The 16,656-nt window shown below is 38.2% G+C and overlaps 1 protein-coding gene across 2 annotated transcripts; it reads right to left on the bottom strand.

The window, feature by feature from the left end:
- Positions 1–202: 202 nt before the first annotated feature.
- On the bottom strand, positions 203–16,401 carry MAT2B (methionine adenosyltransferase 2B). Of its 2 annotated transcripts, none has more exons than XM_003268629.4 (7): positions 16,041–16,401; positions 7,252–7,446; positions 5,793–5,907; positions 5,472–5,624; positions 2,822–3,015; positions 1,868–1,981; positions 203–1,343 (listed from the first exon to the last, which is right to left on the bottom strand). In XM_003268629.4, exons 1-7 carry the CDS (start codon positions 16,068–16,070, stop codon positions 1,173–1,175), a joined length of 972 nt encoding a protein of 323 aa, XP_003268677.1. In that variant the 5' UTR covers positions 16,071–16,401; the 3' UTR covers positions 203–1,172. The 2 variants fall into 2 exon arrangements, with proteins under 2 accessions (XP_003268677.1, XP_003268676.1); XM_003268628.4 differs by lacking the exon at positions 16,041–16,401 and adding an exon at positions 13,722–13,943.
- Positions 16,402–16,656: the final 255 nt, after the last annotated feature.

Genomic DNA, 16,656 nt, shown 5'->3' on the forward strand with positions numbered 1-16,656 from the left:
GTTTTTACTAATTAAGTATTTGGGGAGTCAAGAGTTATAGTGGATTTTAGACTGTGCAGGGTTGATACCCCAAACCCACGCTGTTCAAGGGTCAACTGTATAATGTAACAAGATTATATAGCTATTAACTTTTAGTTAAAAACAAATCAGTTCGCACAAATACAGTATCTGTAACATTCTAGCATGGGGTGGTAAGTTCACATTCTGGATCAAGTATTAATTTTATTGTGTTTTATTTCAATACATATTAAACTATATTCTTTTGTATGTATCAGATGTTACATCAGAAGAATGTAATTTTTAAAAATTAAAGCAACAAAAGAACAATTAGTTTAGAAGTTTGGTCCTTACATTTAAAAAGAGAATACAAGAAAACTAAGCATTACATGCCAGCAGTACATATTTATTATTATTCATGAATGGTGAAAAGACTTACAAGGCCCATTATTATGAGTATAACCATACATATGAAATATCACTTAGCGGCAACATGGGATGAAAAGGACAGTTATATATTTATATTAAAAAAATACACGTTTGCATTCAATGTTTGCCTAGAAAAAAAATACATGTACACACGCTCTTTCAAGTGCTCCCCATAAACTGCTATAAAAGCAGGAGGCATCAAGCTGTAGAAGTTCCAATATACATAACATGTTGAAATATCTCAAGCATAAAAACTGTACGTAACTTGCAAAAATAAAGTTCCTTTCTTCAAACATTTTGATCTGAGCTCAGGCAAAGCAAATAATGAACACCAATGATTTTTATACTATTTCACACAATTTAAAATAATCAACATGAAAAGGTCAACAGCTTCAAAAATCCCGAAAATATGGAGGTTACGAGAATGAACAATTTCATCTGAAAAGTCTACAGCAGATCTGCTTCATCCTGACTCTCAAATATTTAAGGATCATAATTTACTATACTCAAACTCCAGGTTTAGCCAGGACAAACAAAATGATAAAAAGAAAAATTACTGCAAACAGGGCATGACTGCCCTTTAGTTTCTTTAGACAATTTCGCTAGTGCAAGAGCATCATTTACCTGAAACATCCTAAGAGTCACAATTAAAGTACTCATACAAAACTATTTCCTTTGTTCTTTAAAAAGTGCCACATACTATACTTTTCATTAAAAAAAAAAAAAAAAAACCCAACACAAATAAACTAATGAAAGACTGTTTGTCTCCATCTCTTGTCAATGAGGAAAGGCCAAAGTGATTCTTTGATTCCAATTCGAAATGGTGTTCGTTGGCCAATGCCCAAGGTCTCCAATTTGGAGCAGTCAAGCTGAGCATTTCTTGGACGTTGTGCTCCTAGGACAGGGCTGTCAGTAATCTTTAAAGAAAGATAAACACAAAAAAATCAAAAGTAAGTGAAAGGCTATATTTTGAGGGCTTTGTTCACCCTGACCTTTTTTTTTTTTATATGTATATATTTTTAAACGGAGATGAGATCTCCCTCCACTGCCCAGGCTAGTCTCAAATTCCTGGGCTCAAGGGATCCTCCTGCCTCAGCCTCCCAAAGTGTTGGGATTACAGGCATGAGCCATTGTGCCTGGCCATTTTGAGGTTTTATATTTGCTACTTATTTTTGCTCTTAGTGTAAGAAATCTGATTTGATCATCCCTGGAAAAATAAACCAAATGCCTGTCACGATCAAGACCATAATACATTTTCTACAAACTTCAATACTCATGATCTTCTCTACAGATGATAATTTAGAGAAAAGTAGAACTATGAACAGCCAGCATACAAGCAAAGTTCACTTTGATTAGTACTGAGAAATGAAGTTACCCAACACAGCAATAATATATACCATAGCAATGGATCTAAAGAAGGTTTTTACAGCCATGTACTTACAGGTCTTAAGTGACTGCTGGGGAGGTTGAAGGCATCTGCAATTGCACATGCCATTTCATACTTAGTCATCTGTTCATTGCCAGACCAGTGAAAGGTTCCCTTAATTGATGGATCCTAAGAACGATGACACAGTAAATTCAATAGTTTCCACTTTTTGAGCTGAGTAGAATAATAGGTTTGACAAAAAAGCTTACTTAAAATAAGGTCCAGGAACTAAAAGGCAACCCTCTTTTTCTGGAAAGCTCTCCACAAGATATCTAAAATCAAATTCTTACTAATACTCTTAGCAAAACACAAAAGAGCAATTTCCAGAAATTAAACCTTAAGAATTTTTAAAATCAAAAAAAGGCTCCAATTTTACTTAGCAGGAATATAAAAAATCATTACACATTTTTATGAAAACAGTCCAATTTAATGAGTATTTTTATCTTAAGCTAAAACAAAAACTTAATAGAACCATTTTTCAAGTTGAGATAAACTTTCTTAAATATTGTCATGTTATATATTACAAAATATAATTCTCATATATTAAAAAACTATAGTCATCCTATTAATACTCTAAACTAAATCAGTCTCATCTTTCTTTGTATGGATATTATATTTAATACCAACTTTTTCAAATGTGCTGGGATTACAGGTGTGAGCCACCATGCCCAGCCCCCAAAGAGTACCTTCTTAAAAGACCTTAGATGATTATTTTGAAGTTTCCTAACACTTTGCAATAAAAGAAATGATGGGATCTATAGTACATAAGAAATAAATTCAAACAGAAGAGCATATTTTTATTCTTCATGAATATAGTCTATATGTAAACTGCTTTTGTTTGGTAGCCTAGTTTTAAAAAAACACTTTTGGCTTTCACTCAGTAACACTCCAAGTATAGCTATGAAAAGTTCAAGCATGGAGAAGACAAAGCGGACCTTCGCTAAGATAGGACTCAGGAATCCTTCTTACCAGCATTCTCTTCTCTGCTAGCTGCCGGCACACGGTGGCCACATCTTTGACATGTGTGGGGAACCTCTGCTGCCAGTGATCCATGTTTGCTGACTTGTTGCTGAACTGCACTTTATCAAACATAACAGTCACAGCACTTTCTTCGAGTTTTTCAACTTCCCCATACAGAATAGGAATCCTCAAAACAGCAGCTCCTAGAGAATAAAAGCAAATAATTTAAAGCTGACTGGTTCTTAAATTTTGATGTAAGATACAAGGGTGTGGATTTAAATAATATCAAAGTAGAAACCTTGCCTTTTAATTAAAATATACCAAAATAACACAGCTCACTTGTGACAATGCAATGTAAAAACAGTCAAGGCCAGGCACAGTGGCTCATGCCTATAATGCTAGCACTTTGGGAGGCCAAGGCAGAAGGATCGCTTGAAGCCAGGAGTTCAAGATCAGCCTGGCCATCATAGCAAAACTCCGTCTCTACAAAAAATTAAAATGAAAATTAGCTGGGCATGGTGGCACATGCCTGTAGTCCCAGCTACTTGGGAGGCTGAGTAAGGCAAAAGGATCTCTTGAGCCTGGAAGTTTGAGGTTGCAATGAGCTATGACTGCACCACTGTACTCCAGCCTGGGCAACAGAGTGAGACCCTGCCTCAAAAATAAAATTAAAAACAGTCAAAGGCTGAGTGTGGTGGGGCTAATGCACTTGGGAGGCCAAGGCAGGAGGACTACTTGAGCCCAGGAGTTCGAGACCAGTGTGGGCAACACAGTGAGATCTCGTCTCTACAAAATGTAAAAAAATTAGCTGTTCGTGGTGGGAGGATCGCTTAAGCCAAGGAGGTCAAGGCTACAGTGAGCTGTGTTCACCCCACTGCACTCCAGCCCAGGCGACTGAGACCCTATCTCAAAAAAAAAAAAAAAAGGCAAAACCACATTTGTTAAGTATCTTCTGTCATTTGGACTAGTTTTTTTTATATATATAAATCCTACATTAATATGATCATTAAAAATAAAACCTATCATGACAACTAAATGCAATGAATAGTCTTTGACTGGATGCTAGATTAAAAAATAAGAACAATATAGGACATTTTTGGCATAAATGAGAAAATTCCTAAATAGATTTGTATTTGATTACAGTACCATATTAATGTTAAGTTTCCAATGTATGATAACTGCATTGTAATTATGTGAAGAACATTCTTGTTGTTAGAAGATAAAAAGTGAAGTATTTGGAGATGAAATTCAACTAATTATCAATGGGTCTGGCAAAAGCAAATGTGTAAAACAAATGTGACAAAACATTAACAATTTGTGAATCTATGTGAAGGGTATATGAGTGTTCACATTAGTTTTACAACCACTCATTAATATTTAGATTTTATAACGGTCCCTGCTGATGGTATACAGTAACTGCAAATCAAACATTTTCTTTTAAATCATATGACAAGAGAACTTAGATACTGCTATGGTTTCAATGTTTTTGTCCTCTCCAAAAATTCATGTTGAAACTTAATCCACGAAGCAACAGTGTTGGGAGGTGGGGCATTTTGGGAGGTGTTTAGGTGGTCATCAGCACTCTGCTCTTATGAATAGATTAATGCCACTATAAAAGGGCTTGAAGGAAGGAGCACATCCCTTTCTGCTCTTCTGCCATGTGAGAACACAGCATTCCTCCCCTCTAGAGGACCAGAAAGACCCTCACCTTGATCTTGGACTTCTCAGCCTCTAGAACTGTGTGAAATAAATTTCTGTTCTTTATAAAATACTGAGTTGTTGGTATTCTTTTATAGCAGCACGAAATAAACTAAGACAAATTTATTCAAGGATGATTTCAACAGTATAATACACAATACGAGAAAACTTTTTAAAAACCTAAATGTCCATTAGTAAAGTATTCTATACTAGGGCTGCTTCTCAAGGCCATAGTACAGTCTAAGGCAGTAGTTTTAGTGCAGGGGACCATTAAATTAAGCACTATGCAGCCACTGATAGGAGTAAGATATCCCAGAGCAGGTTCCACTTGTACTGAAATGCAAAGATGTTGAGGGAAAAAAAACCAGGTTATGAAACAACATGCATACATTTTTTGAAAATACATAAAAATGCTTCCATACTTAACCACATTTGGTGTTTATCTCCCTGAGGCAGCATTTATGAGAACTTTTGTTCTTAGTAATTTTACATTTTTTCTAAGGAGTGTATGCTTTTTATATATGGAGATGTGTATTATACACAAACTCACATATAGGAAAAAAGAAACACCATACATAGAATGTTAATATATACAATATACATATAACAGAATACACAAAAACAAAATACATATAACAGAATACATAAACAGAATATCTCACTCTAAGAGAAATTATACTGCCCTGTTTTTTTGAAAATAAGTTGCAAAAGCTTGCATTACCTGACTTGTTTTCTATGTGTAAAGATGAATATGTAAACACTGATAGTGGAAACTGTCTTGAAGGATTCACAAAGCAGTTATCTCTTAGAATTTTTTATTTTCTTTATTAACTATATTCTAATTTTTCTCTAATGACTCATATTCATTGACTTTTTAAATTTAAAAACATGTATATGTATATGTATAAATGATTTTTAAAGTCTTCAAAAACAATCAGGGGCTAAAGAGATTATGTCTTACCTAGATTGTTCTCCAGGACAGCCTTTTCTCCATCTAATTTTGTTTTGCCATACAAATTTAGGGGAGCTGGTATGTCTTCCTCTCTGTAAGGTGGATTTGTTCCATCAAATACATAATCTGAGCTAATGTAGATGAGAAATGCTCCAACAGCAGCTACAAAAAAAGAAGACAAATCTATTAAATTTTTACATGACATTACTCTTTCATGGAATTTAGAATGGTTTTTCATGATAAATAAAAACAACCATCTACAAAACCTTAATTTCTAAAAACTCAGCGATCACTTAATATTTTATGAAAATTTTATAAAGTCATCATTACCTGCTTCCTTTGCTAAATTCCCAGAAGCATCCACATTAAGTTGAGAGGCAGCATCTGGCTGATTTTCTACAACATCTGGTCTTCTCTCTGCTGCACAATGTACTATAACATGGGGCTGGAAGTTAAGCATTGATGTATTTTTAACTCAAAATAAAATGAAAGAGGTATTACAGCCTTCTTAAAGTTAATTCAGAGAAAATGTGCAGTAAGTCAACATTCTTTCAACTAAGAATAAATCATTGTAATTTCTAATGTAGTTTTGTCATGCTGCTTCTTTTCCCCACAAGGTTCAGACTTAAAATATTTATAGGCACTGAAAAGAGTATTTCATAATATGTAGACACAAACCACGAAAAAAACTGTCAACTATATTTCTACTCTGGTGTGATGGTTCATGCATGTAATCCCAACACTTTGGGAGGCTGAGGTGAGAGACTGCTTGAGGCCAGGAGTTCAAGATAAGACTGGGAAACATAGTGGTACTCAATCTCTACAAAAAAATTTAAAAATTAGCCAGTCGTGGTGGCATGAGCCTGTAGTTCTAACTGTTGTGGAGGCCGAGGCAGAAAGATCACTTGAGCCAACGAATTCAAGGCTACAGTGGGCTGTGATCGATCTACCGTACTTCACCCTGGGCTACAGAGTGAGACCCTGTCTGAAAATAAAACAACCATGTTCTTAGGCTGGGCGCGGTGGCTCAAATCTGTAATCCCAGCACTTGGGAAGGCTGAGGTGGGCGGATCACTTGAGGTCAGGAGTTCAAGACCAGCCTGGCCAACATGGTGAAACCCCATCTCTACTAGAAATACAACAATTAGCTAGGTGCGGTTGCGCACGCCTGTAGTCTCAGGTACTCGGGAAGCTGAGGCAGGAGAATTGCTTGAACCCTGGGAGGTGGAGGCTGCAGTGAACTCAGCTGCACCACTGCACTCCAGTCTGGGCAACAAAGCAAGATCACGTCTCAAAAACAAGAACAAAACAGAAGTGTTTCTAAATCAAAACAAGTTTTATCCCCGAATTTGGACAGGAGGAAAGAGCTATCATTTATGCAATTAACATGATTTAAATATCTAATATATCCATGTCAAAGGGAGAATAGTATCAATGATACCAAAAACCTCTCTGAGCCTGCTTCCTCAGCTCTAAAATGAAAATAACTATTTTGCAGTGTTGTGAGGTTTACAGTAACATTTGAAAACCATTTGCAGAGAAAGTATTACTTAGAAGGCACTCTATAAACATAAGCATTTTATAAAATGCTTCATATTTGTCTTTGTCAACGTGTCAAAATTTAAGGTTTACATATACCATGTCATGCCAAATGAAAAAAATGCTACCGCATAATACAGCTTCAGAGCTTTCAAGCATAGTAATTTCCTTGAGAGCAGGGATAGTTTCAGTATCATCCAGACGATTCTTAATATTGTTCATGTATATGTTAAAATAACCTAAATCATACCTGAAAATCATGAATGATGTGATGAACTGCATTAGAATCCAATAGATTAACCTGTTCAAATTTTGGTCTTGCTCTTCTAAAACCACAGCCAACGGCATGCCAATTATTCTGCTGAAATTCTTTGTGTACAGCTCTGCCAAGAAGCCCAGTGGCACCAGTAACCAGAACCCTCCTATTAGGGATGTTAATTTCCTCCTAGAAGGTGAAGGCGGAAAGAAAGAGTTACTAACTTTGAAAAGAGTTCTCTCAAATAAATTAGTCACCATAGTTGTTCCCTAACTGTCTTAATTCTATGTATTTTGACTCATGTCCCATATCTGCAAGCCAATTCTGAAGTTAAGTTAGGGCCGGGCACCAGGCTCACGCCTGTAATTACAACACTTTGGGAATGCGAGGCAGGCAGATCCACTGAGCCCAGGAGTTTGAGACCAGCCTGGGTAACATAGTGAGACCCATCTCAATACAAAAAATAAAAAAGTAAACATATACTTTGTATTTATAAAAATAAATAAATTTTTAAAATAAAAAAGCAGAAAACACAACTTAAAAATGTAATAAATAAAGTTAGAACAACGATTAATCAAACCATATAAAAAACTGTATCACTTAAGAAAAAGCTTTTGCCAGGCATGGTGGCTCATGCCTTTAATCCCAGCACTATGGGAGGGCAAGGCAGGTGGATCACTTGAGCCCAGGAGTTCGAGACCAGCCTAGGCAACATGGTGAAACCCCGTCCTTACAAAAAAATAAAAAAATAATAAAAAAAGCAAAAATTAGCTGAGCTACAGGTGGTGCATGCCTGTAGTCCTAGCTACTTGGGAGGCTGGGGTGGGAGGATCACTTGAGCCTGGGAGGTCAAGGCTGTAATAAGCAGAGATCATGACATGAACTCCAGTCTGGGGGACAGAGTGAGACCCTGTCTCAAAAAAAAAATTTTTTTTAATTAAAAAAGTTATAACAATCTTACCCAAGGAAAAGAACACAAGATGATACACAAGGAATTATGTAGATTTATATTTCCTATGTTAACAGAAAATCCTATTTTTATGATTGATAATACCCAAATGAGTTAGTAAACAGCAACTTTTTTTATACTTTTGCTCCAAGTACCTAAATAGTAAATAACAACATTACATTCTTCAGTTTATAAGACTTTACAATTTGTCTTGCTCCTATAGATACGACTGAAGGTGCTCTTTGAGTCTCTAGAGAGAAATGTGTTTTAAGTTTACCTATTTTAAGGCCTGATTAGTATTTGGGTCAAATCTGCCAATATATTTACAAGCTGATGTTTCTGGTCTTCAGATTTTAATCCCAAATGTTGTTTCAAGTCTCAATGATTTATCATATTTTGATGGACCCAACGTAGAGAATTAATCAACATTTCAAAGGAATATATGAGGAGGAAAAAAAACTTGGTCCTTACAACACTTAAATGCTTTCTAAGTTTAACCAAGTTGGTAAATGTTCCTTAGTTAACCAAAAATTTACCTACATAGAATAGTTAAAATTGGCCTGGCGCAGTGGCTCATGCCTGTAATCGCAGCACTTTGGGAGGCCGAGCTGGGCAGATCACCTGAGGTCAGGAGTTCAAGACCAGCCTGGCCAACATGGTGAAACCCCATCTCTTCTAAAAATACAAAAAAATTAGCCAGGCGTGGTTGCGGGCGCCTGTAATCCCAGCTACTCGGGAGGCTGAGGCAGGAGAATTGCTTGAACCCAGGAGGTGGAGGCTGCAATGAGCCAAGATGGCACCACTGCACTCCAGCCTGGGTACCAAGAGCGAGACTCCATCTCAAAAAAAAAAAAAAAAAAAAAAAAAGCTAAAATAAACACAAAGGATAAGAAAAAACATTTTAACCTGTGTTGCTACTGTGAAACAAATTCTTATGCACAGAAATGAAAAAGAACCACTATTTAGGAAACAATTTAAATTCTGTTTCCAAGCACAGTTCCAAAAATGTCCCTTCTTCCCAAGATGGGTAACACCAAGTTTCCAACCAGGATCTTGAATAAAGTCAACTTTTACTATTAAAAACAAACCAGTTATTTTATCTCGAGTTGTTATAGTCACCTAATTCTGAGCTGTCAAAAACTTTAAATACATATACAATAACCAAAGACCTTTTAAAGCCCTTAGCTCAATTATTCAGCCGAATACATACATTTTTTTTTTTTAAAGACACCAAAAGCAAGTATTTCTAGCAATCAAAAACCTAAAATGAAAAGACTAACAGGTAAAGATAGTATAAAGGTAAATTCTTAGGATTATTTTTCCTTAGTTCAACCAATTTCAAGACATTTTAAAAGTTGAAAGCAATTTCATTCAGGCTGTGTTGCAAAACTTGGCTCTAAACCAATTGATCTATGAAAACAAGGATTTCAGCCAACAAAATATTTTCTCTGAAATTTGGCAAGAAAACAGCTCTACAAAGATTGAACTGTAAAGAGGAGAAAACATGCCAAGTCTAGTACAATCAGAGAAAACAATTTACACAGGATAAATACGGTAAAGATTCCTGAAAAAATACTCTAAAAGAGATAATCTGGTTTCTTCCAAGTTTCTCACTTTTTACTTCACTCTAGGGAAGCAAAGGAACAGGTAACAGTTCCTAAGGTCAGTGGTTCTCATGCTTCAGTGTGGATCAGAATCACCTGGAGGGCTTTTAGATCACAAAGGTCTGGGGTGGGACTTGATAATTTGCATTCCGAACAAGTTCCAACAAGTGATGCTGATCATCGTGATTTGGAGACTGCACTTGTGAGGACCAGTGTACTCTCGAACTCCAGGAAAGTTCAAAGCTTTCATAAAAATCCATTTCTCTTACACAAGCAAAACAAAAAGTGCCATCTACCTTTCTCAAAATGACAACAGTATCTTTCCCCCTTAAAAAAGAAAACTTGAAATAGAAGCCAAAGCATTATACAATCCACAAAAGTTACTAAACAGTGAATTAAGATCTGTGTACTTCACTGATTCTGTGAAGTACACTTGTTTCTTCATTTTAACATCTGTTAAATGAATAAAAAGAATCTTATGAATTGTCACAGTTTAGCAGTATTTTTTGCTAACTTAGTGCAACTTAAGTAAGAGCCCAGATGATCTTCTTATAATTAAGAGCTTCTTGGAGTTGATGCAGTATTAAGTATAGAGAAGAACAAGGCTCTTTAGGGAATATAATACGCTTAACGTAAAAAAGGAAGTGGGGTTGTATGAGAAAAAGCAACTTTATATCCTTATACCCCTGGGTTACTATGTAAGGCCTCCAGTACGCCCCGGCCTATAACATGTTAATTTTCAAACAGAATGTTGTGCAGTATCACTTCCATTTCAATAAATGCTTGCACTTCAGATCCTCACTCTTAATAAAAATCTTGAGCACTGACATCTGACCGCTGGGTTCTGTACACTGTTTCATATTTTTTTCCAAGTAATTTTAGGTAATCTCAGCTACTCGGAAGGCTGAGGCAGGAGAATCGTTTGAACCCAGGAGGCGGAGGTTGCAGTGAGCTGAGATCGCGCAATTGCACTCCAGCCTGGGGTACAAAAGCTAGACTTCATCTCAAAAAAACAAACAAAAAAAAAAATCAAAAAGAAGAAAACATGTTATATAAGTATATAATCATAGTTGTTTTTGTTTTTTTAATAACAGCAGTTTGAGGCCGGGTGCCATGGCTCACACCTGTAATCCCAGCACTTTGGGAGGCCAAGGTGGACCGACCACCTGAGGTCAGGGGTTCAAAACCAGCCTGGCCAACATGGTAAAACGCTGTCTCTACCAAAAATAGAAAAACTAGTCGGGCATGGTGGTGGGCGCCTATAATCTCAGCTATTGGGAAGCTGAGGCAGGAGAATCGCTTGAACCCTGGAGGCAGAGGTTGCAGTGAATAGAGTTTGAGCCACTGCACTTCAGGCTGGTGAAAGGGCAAGAAGAAAAAAAACGAAAAAAAAAAAAAAAAAAAAAAACAAAACCAGCAGCTTGTTAGAAGAGATACTATTTCCAAAGCGAGTAACAAGAAGTCCAGTGTTAAAGGTTTTGTCTACAGTAAAAGAGAAAAAGCTGGAACCAGAACCTGAGTCTTCTTGCTTCTCTGGTCAAGTCAAATACACTGCATTTTGTCTCAATCCTGGGAACTAATATTTGGTTTTATGAATGATTAAAGTTTTATCTGTTCTGCCACAAATTGGTGTTGTGTTTATAAGTTATTCTATCTCTATTGATCTAATTCCTCATTGGTAAATGGGGGAGGCATTTAGACAAAATGACTAAGGCTCTTTCAGCTTTAAAGTTCTACATTTCTAACATTTTCCATATTATCCCTACCACAAGGAGTCCGAATATTTCGTTTACTTAAATAAGGTAACTTTTCCTCTGAATATGCATTACTCCGAAATTTAAAATATGCCAAACAAATATCTCTATTTTTGAGCTTCTATATAAACAGTACTCTTCTGCCTTTTACACTGTTTTGTTGGGGCTTTTTGGTTCGTTCTTTAGAAAAAGAAATATCCCTCTAAAAACTACTTTGGACCTGCACTCCATAAATTATTTTAGTTGTGCACAAGGAAAAAATGTCTAAACACTTTAAGAAAATCAGAATGAAAGAATAAAATGCTCTCTAGTTCACTCAAGGCACAATAAGGAGTTGATAATACTTTGCCTGAAGTCTACTTTTTCTCAATTTTTATTATATGGGGGAAAGTAGATCTAATATCAGTTTAAGTTACTCTAAACGTATCTGCCTCTTATTGTCTAAACTTTGAAGTACGGAATTCAATCACTCCAAGGGACCAGATTTATGGACACCAAAAAAACATTTCTTGAAAAGTTAAGTACATATAAATAAATGTTCTTATTATCCTATCTAATCGAATGATACCAAATTGTATAGGTAATGGGAGATATATGGCTCTTTCCAAATGGTCCAACACAGTACTCTGGGACAGTGATTTCTACTTTAGCACACCTGCGTTAATGTCTACTAAAAATGTTCTAGAAAAGTAAATAATGGAAAATTACTAGTATGTGGTTTTCCTAAATTTCAGTAGTAAATACCTTGTCGTTTTTAGAAACTTTAAAACTTGGCACGGTTTCATGTTTATTTTTTAATTCCCCAGAAACAGACCTTTAAGTAAGCATAACTGGGCTTTACTTTTTAAGATTCTCTGACTACTTAGGTGGGATTGGTCTAACTCCTACTGCGAAGCTACTGTGCTCCACAGACAGTATTACTAACAAGAACCACTCCAGGCTGCTTCTCTAACATTAACTAGGAGACAGTTCTCGTTCTCATGAGTCAGTAAGCTTTAATTCTACAGGTTTTGACAGCAGTAAGTCTGTGCCAAGCTCTTCGTTGTTTCATTTTTAATTAAGGAAAACACGAAAAGCTATTTTCATTTTTATACAGAACTTTTTGTGAAAGTAGATTAAGCTTTATATGCACATGTACACATACGAATGCATACATATAAATGTAAACGTACAATATGTAACATGCACTCAGCACCATCTGGACGACCTAGGAACACAGAGGTTAATAGACCATTTATCCTAACTTTACCCTCAAAGAACCAAAGTGATTCGAAAACCCTAAGTAAATTTGGAAGCATGAAAACTTTGCATTAACAGAGACAGCCATCTCCTATATTCTCTCTTCTCTTCAAAAGACATGGTCTGGGCATTAGCAGTGCTCTTATCCCCAGGGTTGGTTATATTCTGTGGACAGATTAAGGCTGGAGGCCCTTAAAGTGGAACGGAGCAGGATAGGGCGGGGGTGCGAGGGGCACCAGAGATGGATCTTCCAGTCATCATCATAATCTTCCTTCAGGGAAACTCCGTAGTGGTTCAAAGCCCGAGACAGTCACACAAACCTGTATCTGAATTCCAGGCTCCAACCTTACGGAAAGAACGTGGGCCAATGTCTCACCCTCTATGCCTGTTTTCTCATCTACAAAATGAGTCAATAACAGTATCTCACAGTGGAGGATTAAAGTAATGCCCGTCAAGTGCATAACATAGTGCTGAGAACTTAAGAGTTCGATAAGTTGTCATTTGCAGCACTGTTATTTGTGAGAAGTCACCTTTTCTGTTCTTTCTCAAACCTACGAACTTGTAAGATCGAGGAATACGAACCAAAGATGAATATACGGGGAAAACAAAATCAAAACAAACAATTCTGAAAAACCTCTTCGTCCTCAGGAGCAGAGACAGAACTCGAAAGTAAAACCTCCACCTACTTGCTTCCTGCCGCAGTGGCTGGAAGAAAAAAACACTGACCCGTGTGTGCTGAGATAAACAAACTCGGTGGCGCCCCCCTCGGATCCGGGGCTGGGAGGGTGGCGGTGAGACCACTCCCGGCCGGAGGCTCTGACCCGGGCGGAATACGCACAGAAAGCCGCCCGAGCCCCGGCGGCTCGTCCCCCTCGGCGCCCCCGCTCCCACCGGAGACGCCCAGGCCGACTCCCTCACCTCCACCAGCCGGCAGCTCCCGGGAACAAAGTGTATAGAGAGCTCTTTCTCCCGCCCCACCATGCCCGCCGTCTTCACGCCGCAGCCTCAGCGGCCGCCACCTCCACCAACCCAGGATCGACGCGGGCCTCAGCTCTAACGCCCTCGGCCCGCCTTCCCTAGGCCCAGATCGACCTCGCTCGCCGCTTCCGGCTTCCGCTGCCATAGCCGCGCCCGTTGATTGGCCACGCTCCGCCGACGCCCCAGAAAGAGGGCGGGTGCGCGCGGTCCGCCCCCAGCCCACGCGCCGATGCTTAAAGCGACACACAAAAGAAAGGCCGTGACCTTAGGCAGTGAATTCAGGTTTTGTTTCGGAGATTTTATTTGTGTGCTTTTTATTCTACTTTTTTTCTTGACTCGGGAAAAGATTGAACTGGATCGCCTTGAGTTTCAAGTTTGCAGACTGCGCAGTGCATGAGGATCGACTGAGCAATATAAAAAGTAGAATAAAAAGCATTTTAAAGTCATGGGGGGCAGGGGCGGAGGTGTGTAGAGCATAATGGACACATCTCTAGAGCCCTAGGTGGGGGTTTTGAAGGATTTAGAAAAAGACAAGGAATAAAAATAAAAGGGTTGGCGTCTGAGCCATTTGTCTTCCTGGGATGCTTAAAAAAAGAAAAAACCTATGTGTGAGATTTCAAAAATGTAAAACTATTTTTAACTAATTAAAAATAAAAAGTTGTGGGGGGAAGGAAGATGAACTACTTAGGTACCTCTTCAAAACGCAGATCCTTGGACTTTACCCATAATTACAGAACAAGAAACGAGCCCGGGGTCCGACTACTTAATGGGTTTAACCAGAATCAAGCCCACCCTTTAAGAAACACCGCCTCGGGGATTGCAGGATTGGGCCACACGAGCCCAGCCTTGGTAAGCACCGAGAATTTAAGCAGCAGCATGTAAGGCTGGGCGTTCTACCACCTTTTAAAAGTTAATCAGCCCTAAGTGCTGATGCCGACTTATTTCCCTTCCAGTTAAAAACCGCAAAAAGTCCTCAGCCGGGCCGGACGCCTGTGAAATTTATGCAGAAAGTAAACCCTGGCACAGGCCGTGTAGGATTTGCCAACTTTGCACCGAACATTCCAAGGGTTCTTGTGTGCCCAGGATAGCAAGCTCTAAACGTCGCCCACAAACGTGACCACTGCTTGGTTTTTCCTAGGGCCTTTCCCCAACTCCTAATCCTTTTTGGTTTATTTTCAAACTAAAGACTAAGCAGCCTTTTAAAGAAGTTTTCCACGTCAGAACACCGTGACTTTCCTTCCTCCCCAACCTCCAACAAAAACTCATTTCCTTATTCGTGTAAACATAAAGTTTCTCTAGAACAGTAATCGAAGACAGCCTGAGGTTTCTTATGTTGATTTTTTTTTTTTAAAACACAGGCTATTACTATTCATCAGTTTGGCATCATTTAGGGAATCCTTGAGGACTGCCCCAGCGCTAAACAAACAATCGGGACAACAAAGAAGAGGGCGGGAAGAGGGCCGGGGGAGCAGCCAAGATCTTGTTACTACTCCTTTCTTAAAAACTGGGAATTCGGTTTAAAGTTTCTAGTCGCAACACGTGATGTAATCTTAGCTTTCTGTGGGAGAAAAGAAAATTAATTCTTCATTCTTCAACGTGAAGAAGGTTTAAGGGCAAGCATATGCAATTAGCATTCTGATTCTCAGAGCAGCCTGGTCTTGAGGAACAGAAAGAGTTTAACTCGGCTACTTTTGAGAATCTGACTTGATACTTACCCGTAAAAGTTGGGTACAGTTCTAGGGGCATATGTTTGGATATGGTTTTTGATCATTTTCTTTAATGATGGTAGGGTCTATGCGAATCAAACGCCATTCTTAACATAGACAATATACAACTTGGTGTGGTGGCTAAGTCTATACATTTAAAGAGAGCAGCCTGAAACTAAAAGTTATGTTAGCAGATTCAATTTACACAAAGACAAAGAACATCTGGAACACACAACTACAGATAAAATCCTTATTTATGTAGAAACTTTATATACATAATTGCATTTAAAATGGTAAATGAAACTGCAATTCTGTCTTGCATTTTATTGTCAGCTAATGAGACTGAGCTGCGCCCTTCATAACCTGGTTCTCCAGGTCAGTAACTAAAGTTGGCTTATTCTTCCATGTCCCGAGGTTATGTTTTAAGGAAATGAATGACACCCGTTTCTATTTTCTTTACACAACAATTCTGTTTTTAGCAGGCGTTCACTGGAATGCTTTTAAAGCATCTCTTACTCTAGAATTCTTCATTTCTTGAATTGCTAGTTCTTACCTGCTCCATGTCCTCTGGCATTTCAGGCATGACTCCAGAATTATTTCAGGAGAGCAGATACGGGATGGGTCTTAGCCTCTGCCTTCTCTTGCTGGGTCTTTGTTCGCTTCTGCCTGCAGAGAGCGCAGGCACGCCAAAACGTGAGGCGCAGCTTCCCTTGACCTTTTAAATTAGCATTTTGATTCCAATCCCGGAATCTCGTGCAGTTTTCCACATGGCAGTAAGCTGGTAGCTGATTCCCCGTGGTAGTCTCGAAAATACCCAATGAGAAGTTTCATGTTTAATTGCCAGTCAAGCCTGGGTCTATTTGCAAAACTATTTGGTAGAACTAACTACTTAACAAAAACAAAAACAAAAACCCAACAACTTCCTGTCAAGACTCCTTGTAGTTTTCTCTTGCAGAAGAAGAGTGAGCCACACTTTTGGAAAGCACACAGATCGTGCAGTTGATTCCTGTTCTAAAAGGCACAGTTTTCTATCATTTTATTTAGTTACACCTTATTACAACAGATTATGTTTAGTAAAATTCTCCAGTGCTTTCCCTTCCCAGTGCTTTTAATTATTTCAAAGGAGAGTAAACGGCAGTGGTGGTAACAGCACGCAAGAAGTAAAATGC

This window comes from Nomascus leucogenys, chromosome 2 (genome assembly GCF_006542625.1).
Source record: "Nomascus leucogenys isolate Asia chromosome 2, Asia_NLE_v1, whole genome shotgun sequence".
Classification (NCBI taxonomy): Eukaryota; Metazoa; Chordata; class Mammalia; order Primates; family Hylobatidae; genus Nomascus; species Nomascus leucogenys.